At 36.2% G+C, this 12315-nt stretch overlaps 1 protein-coding gene across 7 annotated transcripts in view; it reads left to right on the plus strand.

The window, feature by feature from the left end:
• The first annotated feature begins 715 nt into the window (after positions 1–715).
• The window catches only part of LOC113235079 (eye-specific diacylglycerol kinase), a 102386-nt gene continuing 90786 nt past the window's right edge, over positions 716–12315 (plus strand). For all 7 annotated transcript variants that reach the window (XR_003310844.1, XM_026470634.1, XM_026470636.1 and 4 more), the window contains exons 1-3: positions 716–851; positions 1572–1715; positions 1799–2529. Coding sequence is in view for 6 of the 7 variants with exons in the window: in XM_026470634.1 (XP_026326419.1) it covers positions 762–851; positions 1572–1715; positions 1799–2529 (965 nt within the window). In the remaining variant the exon portion in view is untranslated. The remainder of the gene's footprint in view (positions 852–1571; positions 1716–1798; positions 2530–12315) is intronic.

Raw genomic sequence — 12315 nt, forward strand, 5'->3', positions numbered from 1 at the left:
GGATTTCCGTCTATATTTTAACATGAAAGTAAATCCTTTCGTGAGATAGTTTGTAGGTGTTTTCGCTCAGCTTATGAAAAATGAATGAATGAACTATTCTATATTGGACGTAAAAAATTACATTTAAGAAATTTGGAAAGGGAGTGCAATTAAAGAATATCTTCTAATTGAAGTGTTTCAAATAAATACAGTACACATTGAATAGTAATAATTCATACATGTAGATGTTAACATACTTATAATAATAATAATATTTGGCTAAATGATTTTTAGGGAAAAAGTTGAAAACTAAATACAGGACAATTTGTGTAATAAAGAAATAAATGTAAGGATTGGCGAGAAAATAACGAAACTCCTCAGTTTCGTAACGATGTTCGTTATCACGTCGCGTCGTTTCAAGCAATCAAGAGAAGGAAATCGTCGAATAGGTTCAGGGAAGTAATACCATAGTAGGATAGACACAGTAAAAAAGTTGGAGTAAAAATCGGATGTATAAGATGAGTATGTTTAGTATGAGTGTGTGAGATAATCGAAAAGGACGGCAGAGTGTAACAAAGTAAAAAATAAAACGTTCTTTAAAGTGGCATTGGCAAATACATTTTTAATGATTATTCTCAATCGTATACATAGTGATGAATCGTATACTAATATATACAGAGGTGGTGAACGTGTGCCGCGGTGCAGGCGCGGGCGCGGCGCGGCGCGGCGGGGGGGCGAGGCCCGCGCGATGAGCGGCGCGCGCGCACCCCGCCCCGCCCGCCATGCAGCGCCTGCGCACCACCTTCAAGCGATCCCGGACGCCTACGCCTCAAGATATGAAATCGCAGAGCAGCCTCGAAGTGCCCAAGCAGGTTAACATTCACTGAATACCTACTCAAATCGTCACCATCATAGGTCTAAAGCTTTATCGGAGATAAAGTTAATTGCGGGCTTAAAGATGAAAAGTACCAGGGAATATAAAGAAAAGTACTTACATTCCTATTCGCAGTTAAGTAATAAATATAGGAAACAACAATTAAAAATGAATATTAAGCTGTCAATTTAAAAAAACAATTCGTGTAAATTTACACGAACGAACGGTCCTTCGTAGTAAAGATAAACAACGTCGTCCCAACATTACGAAATCAGTTTTCAAATGATTGGATTAAAAAACGGTCATAAATAAAAGTATATATTATATTTATATAAAAATTTAAAAGAGGTGAGGTCATTCTGATTTGTAGGTATGTGTATCTGCAGCTAATGATGTTATGACAGCTACAGCAAAACTATATTGAGTTACGTGAAAGTACGCCGTGGAATAAGGGAAACACGAGTAAGTAAAATGCCAAAAAAGTTCTTGACGTTCTCTCGCACGCGTGAAATGTAATTTTGTACCTTTCTTTAAGCGAAGCATTTTAAATTTACCATCTAGATATATCCTCATGTATCCGTATGTAAATTTGGACGATTTTGGTGATCGAAATCGTACTCATGGGGAAAAGTACATCCTTTACGAATTTAAATCGTATATAAATGTAAATGTTTGGTAGGTAAATATAATTTTATACAATTGCTGGGTGGTTTTGTAGGTTCGATCGGCGTCGTTCGATGAGATTCAGCTGGAAGCGGCACGCGGCGCGGGCGCGAATGTTTTACTGGCAGTCCCGCAGCATGGCGCCCGCAGCCGTTCCTTTGACTCCGCCGGCTCGGATGACTCGGGCACTTACCTCGAAGTAAGTTACGGACTAAACTTCAATAAAAATATTTAGTTATTATATTACTTTTCATATTTTAACATCTTATTTATACTGACCAGGTACCTCGCCTATGGTCTCGTCGTCGTTCCGGCAAAGGTACTCCACCACCATGCGTTCACTGTCGCCATATGGAGACGTGGTTGTCGCATCGTAGCGAGGAGCGAACCACGCCCGAACGACTACCCGTATCCGCTTCCTCGTCCGCCGACGACGACGATGATGATGACGAGAGCGAGGTTGAATCTCCAAGAGTTTTGCTCGCGCCTCCACCACCACCTCGAACTTATTTGCCGCCGAAACCACCAACTCAGTCACCACCACCCTCACCCGGTGCGCCTTCTTTTGAACTCCAACCACCAAACGATGAACCGCCTGTACTGCCACAACGCAGACGATCCATATCACGCCAAGAAGCGTTCTTTGTTGAACCTACTGGAAGTTCACTGGAAAATGTTAGAGCATCTGAAGATTGTGCAACTCAGACCCAAAGAGATCCGCTCGTACACGACATTTACTTAGCTGTACCAGAGTTAAAGCGCGACCGTGCCGCGTCAGTTGATTCCTGCTTTTCAAAAGTTTCGGGTGCTAGAGCAGAAGAGCTAAGTGGTAGTGGTGATTACTTAACAGTTCCGGGCACTGGGTTGCGATCCCGGTCAGTCGACATCGTTCTGCCGACAGCCGAGCAGTCACGGTACAAAGCATTAGCTTTAACTTCCGCACAAGCTCCGCCCCCACTCCAAAATGATAAAGTGCCTCAAGAACCTGCGGTCCAGCCAGCTGTAGATAACAGGTTAGTTTTATTTATTAATGTACGAGTACTAGCAAAATAAATAACTTAGTCTTTTTATGTTTCTTTTACTGTTTTCTATTTCTTTTACTTTTCTTGTTTAAAAAGTCGTAATGTATCACACTTAAAGCGAGTTAGTTATGGGTTTTTGGAACATAATAATCGTTAATATCTTTACTGTTGCCCGAAATTCGCTATTGTGTAAGGTAACAGCATCGAAAGTAATGCGGTGAAATTTGTTATACCTCTTTTTGTTGTTTATTAATATTTAAAAGCACACTTTCATTAGGCGGAGGAGTTCTATCTATGTTTTTCTAAATTAATTTAACCGTTACGCCTAAAGTGCTGCTACTAACTTTATTATAGTGTTATATGCTACACTATCACACCAATTACCTGGTAACTAGGGATTTCAATGTGCTATGAGTGCTAGAGAACATCAGACCCACAAATTACTCACAGATTTCACAAATTTCTCAAATGGGTCCTATCGGGAATCGAACCCGGGATCTTCTCATCCAGTACCCACAGTATAAACTGTTAGGTCATCAAGCTCGTCGTTCGATTTAAAGATTTTAAATTACTCGCAGCAAGCAAAGCAGCAGCCCCAAAGCGATTCTCCGTTCGGTGGACGAAATGGCCATTTTACAAGTTTTTATTTTTTATACCCAACTCTTCATGAAAGCCTTTCACGGTTAAATTGCGGAATTGTGGGGAAATTTTTAAATTGGTAATAAAAGTGTTGGAAAGTAAATGCTAAAAGGTTGTACCTTAATTACGAAAGTTATTATCGAAGTCTCTTGTCGTTTATTGTTCATCTGAGCCGGTTTATGAGCTGTGTATCTTCTTGTGAAAAAACAAAAAACGGGAATACATTCATATAGCACCTTAATTAGATAACAACTGAATACCCCCTGCGCCCTTTTTACATAAATTTTGATTATAGTGACCCTCCATACCGAACTTTAGGGTATACGAGAAGGGCACTATAACATGTGCAAGCACAGCGACCTTACAAGTTAAGGTCTTGACCCCGAATCAGTCAGTGTACAGTGTTGTCACAGACCGTTGTCACTGACTTCATCTGGTTCTCAAGAGGCTAGTACCTCGGGTGAGCTGCTTCGGGTATGTACCTGATGTACAGTATCCTCCCTATTTTCCAGATAGGTACCGGAGCTGTAGACACACTCACTTCCTGTTGTGCATTACACAACTAACGGTTGCCACCACTAACACACACACCAAATATCCTCTTTAGTGGCGGAGTTGTAGGCACGCTCACTTCCGGACGCCGAAGAGTCTCTCCAGTTCGTAGTAACCTACGCGAATAGTAGGACCGGAGAATGTCTAGCTCATCTTCTACGGGCTAGCACTAGAGATGTCGGTCATCAATGTCCGGACATAGCTTCCAACCTAAAGGGCAACTCTCGTGCTTCGCGCGTTTCCTCGCCTGAGGTCCTCGCCTAGACTGCTACTAAGACTAGCTGACGCACGAGGCAGACGCCCCCGGCCACACACCACCGGAGCAAACGAACATACCTAGATTACGGGTCTGCCGGAGACGCCCGTGAGGGCGTATCACTTGCAGAAGGCTTGGCCTGGACGCCCGCCGAGCCCTGGTCTTACCGCGGAGCCCCTAATCTCCCCGGAACTCCCTATGTCTCAGGTCAGTATATAGGGACAATTGAACAATTGTAATCTAGGCGGTGATAGGCAAGAGACCACTATAATGTTCTTGATTACAACGGCGCGGCGGCTCAAGCAAGCGGTCTTTAACCGATCCTTTCTTTGGTTTCACATCTCACACGCTAATTGATTATCAGCAAACTAATGAACTGGAAGATTTGAACTTACTTGGGTAGAATTTAATTTACGTATTTTTACGTGATGCACTTTTATTACCTATAATCTCATCTACTAATCTAACCTGTCGTGATACATACTATATAATTAAAGGAGTAGGGTCCGGAGCAACTCACTGGTAAATTGGCGCACACTAAAAAGTACAAGTCCTAGAAACATGAAAACATTAGGATATGTTATACTTTTGTTTAGTGTAGGCGTAATAAGAACGGATTTTTCGAAATCAATCCCTGAGGATGAAAAAGGATAATCATAAACCATATCACAAAGGCAACTTTTTAGTTCTGAATCAAAATTCTATTGTCTATGGTAATTGCCACTAAACTGAAATTTTATTATAGTTCTGTACAGAGTACTATTGAGTATCATAGTTTTACAAAACAGAACTATAATGAGTTTGAAAAAAGGAACGTCGTATTTTCGCTAATTAAAATATCAAATATGACGCTACTCAAACAGTCTACTGCCTCCTGACTGGTTAAATTGGCCTAACAGTCTTGCAACCGGGCCATAAACGTTCACAAAAAAAAGTTTGATTATAACCATTGATCTACCAGTTAAAACTATATTGCTGTGTGGTTTTCTGTTATGTAGCGTTTGTTTGGCTTTCGTTTTAATTTGTTATCATGGATTGTTTGTTAACAAAATATACATTAAATGTTGGTTGTGTTTCATAACTTTATTTACTCTTCTTAAAAAAAGTTATGTATGCAATCACTACATAATTAGGGCTTAAAATCTCGTACCTATAAACCGTAAACACGGTACTCGACTTTAAGAAGCCTCATTATGCAACGATTGCGTAAAATGCTATTATTTTCATATACATGTATGAAAATAATAATACAAGCATGAGTCATTATTGGTTTTGTACGCGATGTACAATTATTTTAACACTTGTAATACTATGCCAAAAAAAAAAAAATTGTTCTAAATGCTGCGTGATTTTTCCCAAAACAGCGCGAACGCTACAGAAGGGCACGTTTGAAATATTCGTAATTTTAAGGTTTTAATTAGCATGCAATCCTGTTTTACCGCCAACCACGAGCCGCCAATAATTTGTTTGTATAGGTACGGAAAATGAAAAAGTATTAATTTTATTGATACAAGGAATTATGTACTGAAATAAAGAGGAAATTTCAAGGGAGAAGTAAACAAATTGTTCAAATTATGGCTGGCCGTGAAGTTGTAGAGTCAATTTAAGAACTTTCCCCAGGGAGCGACAAGTCCTCGGTTTTGAAAGTGCCATCAACTAAGACAAACACTATTTATCTAATGGATTAACTTAATGGTAGGTGTTCAACGCTCAGTTTACATTTGCTTTATTAAAACCAGTTTTAGTACTAGTTTGAATTAACAATTTTAGCTTATACTAGTACTATTTTGATAGTAAAACAATTAATAGAAATGAAACGCTGCACACGTTCCTAATTATTTTTTTACAAGGCTTTAATTTACGAGGATACATATAAATTTACGTATACATAAGCCAATCTATGTCATCATTATTCACCTGTTGATATACCAGATAATCACTTACAATCTAAGAATGGTCACAATAGTACAATTATTTTATAAAATGTTTGCGTTTCAACCATTAAAACCGCTCTTTGTGAATAAATAACTCGTTTTGTAATTAAAAAAACTCTGCAAGAGTTTTATTGTTTTGTTTGCTACGCTTTTTTTAAGGTTTTTTTTGTCGTGTAGTTTATCTAACACACTGTAGGTTTTTCTAAAGTGTATTAGGTGGTATACGTAAATATGTAGTAGCTACTAAATATTTTAAAGTTTACTCACAAACATTATATTATTACAAAAACCACAACTTCTATGAATTAAACAAAAGGTGTTCCAAACGAGAGGTTTTAATTGAAATAAAATCAATGAGTAATTATAGTGGTGCTAAGTCGTTACTTTAGCTTTCTATTTATCAAGTTTGTCATTCAAATATTAAAAGATTTTCCCAATTTTTTAAAATGGCATCGATGTCCTACCTGTTTTATACAGCTAAAAAACCTTACCGAACTATTTTTGTTTTTTTTTCCTATTTAACTATTATTACATCAAAGACACACCAAATTAAACGCTCTTTATATTATACCGGACAATTCAGGACTAAGAATCAGAACGTAATTAATTAAATTTTGACGATGCTTTTCTTCTTCGTCAAGAACCTTTTTACATTATTTTTTTATTTTGGACGTAACTGCACGGAACACAGATATTGCGTCTATATTGATGTGCGTGTGATTCATGTGCGTAGCTTCGATACCCTTTTACGGCCAGGTCTCCTTCATAAATATTACCAACATGTATACGTATCACTGAAAGATAGTAAATGCGCCTATATTTTCATTTAACAAAATCTTAAGATTCAAAGATTGTTTTAAGATTACTTAAATTACACGCGAACATAGGCGTAATAAAGGAATTCCTAATTAATTTAAATATAATTATGATTTCATTTAGTTTCGCTAAATATAAATATTCGTTTTTGTTTTATTATTTTATGCATAAATAAGTTCTTATTGCAAATCTAAAATAGGCAGGAGTGTTCAAAAAATATTCGATTATATTATTATTGGAGTATAATTTCTAATTTTTGGAAATTTAATTAAATAAATTATATAGTTTTCATATAGTTTTGGCAAGACTACTTAATTAAACTAATTTGTGAGCGTTCACGAAGTTTACACAAATATACAGTAATAATTAACTGTACTATTTTATATGTATACTTAATTTTATACGAGAAAGTACACTTTGTAAGTTATCATGAACGAAACTTTCTTACCTCGATGGTTTTTTTTAAGATACCAAGTAACGGGACGAACAAGTCGTACGCCTGTTGGTAAGCGACACGCCGGTCCATAGTAGTTGCAGTTCCACTCAAAGCTTTAAATTACAAAAATCTGAGATTTAAGTTGATCCATGCATAATTTCACCAGCACTTACCCTTCAACGCCAGAACACATTAATGCTCATATTACTGCTTGGCAGCAGAAATAGGTAAGATGGCAGTTGCCCCTGGACGAACTCTTTCTTTTACTGCTACTAAATGGTCCAATACCGTTGTTCGTAGCACAGGCGTTTTTAACGTAACCCCAAGAGGTGTACTAGTACATTAGTCCATAAAGCATATATTTAAAGCAGACGATCCATACTAAAATCATTACACATGAAAGGTATGACACTTCTGCTACGCTCCAGCCTCAATATTTTTGACGCCATGAACGAGCTTTACGAGTCGGCAGACAAATAACATTATAATTTATTGGCTACGTTATTCCACCTTTACATCTCTCAGTTTGTTAGGTTGCGTAAAATGTACGTTGGCCGGTAGGAAATGTAAATTGTTTTGTATGTGTTTATAGGTCGACAAAATTTAATTTTGGGCCTGTGAAATGAGTTAATCATTTAAAGGGTGTCCGTAGTTTGGTTTGAATTTCGTTACGTCACTAGGGTTTCATTCAGAAGTAATAATAATACAGTAGTAGTGCCGACCCTTAACAATCAAATTAATTAGTTAATTAAAATGTACATCTTATTCATGAAACGAGAACGAAATAAAAATGTAATACACTTACCTAATGATAAGATTCTGCGCGCAGGCGACTTACCTGTGTTAACGTAGCAGTGCGAAGACATGCTTGCATAGAAATTATTAAGAGGATAGTACACAAAATTAGGCTTGGGTGAGCAACTTGCAATTGATATACATATTAAAGTAGTAAGGCAAATGTGAGTGGCGGGCAAAACTCGTCAATGATTCAACGGGCACTCTAAGCAACTGATTACCGGTTCACGCTCGCATCCCGCTGGGTTCCTACTACGATCAATATTACCCACGTATGTACCCACACGACAAAATCGCATTTTTTTTTTCAAATTCTAAACCACTGGATAGTACGTGGATCTGTATATCTTCAAGATCAAGCGATGACTGCAACCTATCGCAAAAAGGTAGGTTACTTACAAAGCTTATTTCAATATATTATTTTCATTTTTTATATGATATCGACGGGAAGAACAAGTCGCACGCCTGTTCATAGCAGTTGCAGTGCCATCCAGAGCAAATCGCAAAGATCTGAGGGGACAGTTCCCCTCAGATCTTTGCGATTTGCTCTGTGAGACATATGTAAGTTGACATGTCCCGTGTGGCTGTAATTTCACCAGCACCCTTACCCTTCAAAACTGGAATGCAGTAATGCTAATAGTAATATTAATTAACTGACTTAAATTTTATTTTTTCCATCTTATTAAGATTTAAGATCATTGAATCTTAGAGGATGGAAAAAAACCTTGAATAGACAAATATCGTCAGACTTGATGATTAATGACAAGATAATATGTTATTATTTTACAATAAAAATCCATTTAATGTTTGGAAGCTCTGTTTCTTTAAGCTATTTTTAAGTATTTGAAATAGATATATAATATATAGAATAGAGAAGTATGAAAGATGGAAATTTTTCATATAATTTCTAATAGTCAGTACTCCGAGCAAAAAAAAAACGTAATAAAAAACGTAATAAAGTTAGTAAATATTGCTTTGCTTACAAAATAACTGAATGACATGGTGCCTGATAAAAGACCCAAAATTTACTTCTGTTTAGTGCTAAAAATCAAATTGTTTTAACGGTATAAAGCTTTTAATTTTAGATAAATATTTTTAAAGCTTTTTTTTAAAATTTAGCACAAATTCTTTGATTCATACTTTTTCTTGAATTCAAAGCGTTTTGCAAAATTGTCGTAAAATGCTACCAATATTTCTGAACAAACTGAACTGCAAAAACAAGGATAGTATGAATGTCGATCCATTTTGTTTCCAAACTTCCACCAAAACTTTTTCAATTATAAGTAAATTAAAGGAAATGTTCTAAGCGTTCTATAAACTTCACGGCATTACTACAAAACTATTTGTTTTTGTTCTCCCATTCCCATTACTTCTTTGTTTAAACGAGGCCCTTGCGTTAATAATAAATAATTAATTAATTAACAACGTAACACAAAAATTGAACAGACATTGTTTAAAAAACCGACCTCAAAAGTTAATGGAATTACATTCATTTGCCAAGTGCTATTGAAATCGGTTACCGGAAAGTGCGCGAAAACGGATTCATCCCCTAGTTTGCCACCCATAGAGATGGAATATTTTCTTCAAATTTAAATAGGACCACTATTGAGGTACCCCCTTTAAAAAAAAAGGAATCATCCAAATCGGTACACAAATGCCTAAGTTATCGCGTAACCTACATACAAAATTAAGAAAAAACACACAGACGAATTGAGAAACTCCTCCTTTTTTAAGTCGGTTAAAAATAATTAAAGTAACGTAACAACATTGGATTGTTTAATTATGTTGCATTTGCTGTAACGTGGGTTGTTAGAAACAACAATATTGCCTTTATATAATACGTAAACAATAGTTTCTAACATAGTACGTTTGCATTTCAAAGGCGAAAATTAGCACGAGTTCAACAAAGGCAGTAACACCTTCATTCCAAGCGTCTGCTTCGTTTTGTACTTGCTTTCACACAATCTATTAGCCGCCCAACCAACAGGTTCCTTTTCTTCCGTCTTCCCTGAGTGATTCAGAAAAATATTATATACTTTCCGGCCACATTTACATAACGCTTCAAGCGTGCGCCTTTGTGTAATAAGCCCCCGTAGCACTCTAAATTAATTTTGAGAGGAAGTAGCATTTCGAGTATTCCATTAAAGCATTAATTAAGGACAAAGCCACGTAGATGCCTAATAGAAACATTATAGATAAGACAAATTGGAAAGAGACCGCAAGTCGCTTTTGCGTACTTTGGTGTAGGTACTCCCACCATCTCCAACGACAATCTTTGTTAAGATTGACATGAAAATATATCTCATGTTATTCTATTCCGACACTACGTTTAGTATAATATATATAAAATTTGAATTTCATTTTAATTACAATTTTAATTGAATATGAGAGTAGTCAAGTTATTTCCTACCGGCCTACGTACATTTTACGCAACTTAACAAACTGAGTAATGTAAAGGTAGAATATCGTAGCCAATAAATGATATTGCAATCTGCCTGCCGACTCGTAAATCTCGTTCATGACATCAAAAATATTGAAGCTAGAGTATAGCAGATGTGTCATATCTTTCATGTTTAATGCATTTATGAATCGGATAATTTGTCTATTTTAAATAATATACATTTTATGAAATAATGTACTAGTACACCTCAGCTACGTTAGCTACGCTCAGCTACGCTACGTTGGAAATGTATGGAACGAACAAATGTATTGGACCATTTGGTAGCACTAGAGCTCCTTGTGAAAGAGTTCATCCATGGAAATACTGCCACCTTACCTATTTCTGCCGCCAAGCATTACTGTTTGTATAAGTGACGTTAATAGTAATCGAAGTTGGAAATCCGTTCCACAAGATATAGAAACTTTTTTACAAATCGTGCGTCATTTGAATTGGCAGGCCATAGATGATTATGATTTTTTTGAACAGAATAAACATTCTGAAAAGAAGGCAAGAAATAAAATACAAAGGAAAAGGAAAATCAAATTTATTTTGTTAACAATATCAAATAAACGTGAAAAATATTTATAAGTTAAATAGAATCATCTACTTTGGAACAATGCCATTTCTAAGATAATTAGTAGATTTGTTTGTTGTGCCCTTAGAATAATAACGCATAGAAACCTAGCCCGCACACGCTAAGTGAGGCAAGTTAAAGGCTTCCACACGGGCTCCCAGGAGCGCGCGGGCTGTTAGTGCTCAAGGTCAAATTGCACCGCGAACAGCTCCAAAATTTTTTGTTAAAAATGACGAAATGTGCGGTAAATGGGTGTAAAAATAGAACAAACAAACATAAAATAGACACTAACATCACATTCCACAAGTAAGTAATGCGTTTCAACTCATATTTATATGTAATTATTCACTAAAACAGAAAAATAATTTCGCGGCAACAAGATACGAAAGTGTTGCAAAGTAACGAATTTTTTTTCTCCCCATTTTGCTATTCTGTATCAAAATAATTATATTACGTAAATTTTAGTGGTGCCTGTAATTTCGATTTATTTGCGCATCTTGAACTAATATTTACTTGAATAAACATTAAATGTTTTCGTTAACTCCTCTAAGTGATTGGGACACTTAATTATTTTATAATACTTTTAAGGGCTCTGCGTTCATGCTTTATTGAATAATTATTTATTTTAATTTTATTTGAATTGCAGCACATATTGCAACAAATTTACAGTATATATTCATTTCTACTATAGTGTTGGCACCACCAGTACTACTTTGATAGCTTATTATATCTCTTTCTTTTCGTAACTCAAGCGAAATATTTGATATTGAAATATTTTATTTTCTTAAAAGGGGAGCATTCTTAAGCGATTTTTTAATCTATTTTAACAGTTATTTTCTTTAATGTTTGCTTATGGCATTTTCGGTTTTAGGTTTCGAATATGGCACTTATTTCTAAATCCAAGATGGCGGGCGCGATTTTTCGAATAATGGCAAGTTGGGTATCGTTTTCGAGATGTTTGGGAATGTTCAATACAAATATGGCACTCATTTCTAAATCCAAGATGGCCAACACGACAGTTCAAACAAAAGCAATATTCGTAATGAGCACCCCCAAATACCTCGAAAACGATACCCAACTTGCCATTATTTGAAAAATCGTGCCCTCCATCTTGGATTTACAAATAGTGCCATATTCACACTGAGCATCCCCAAATACCTCGAAAATGATACCCACATAGCATATTTTTGAAAAAATCGTGCCCACCATCTTGGATTTAGAAATGAGTGCCACATTCGTAATGAGCACCCCCAAGTACCTCGAAAATGATACCCATATTGCATTTATTTGAAAACTCGTGTCCGCCATCTTGGATTTAGAAATGAGTGCCATATT

Source organism: Hyposmocoma kahamanoa, unplaced genomic scaffold (assembly GCF_003589595.1).
Source record: "Hyposmocoma kahamanoa isolate Upper Pololo Valley unplaced genomic scaffold, ASM358959v1 87, whole genome shotgun sequence".
In the NCBI taxonomy this organism is placed as follows: domain Eukaryota; kingdom Metazoa; phylum Arthropoda; class Insecta; order Lepidoptera; family Cosmopterigidae; genus Hyposmocoma; species Hyposmocoma kahamanoa.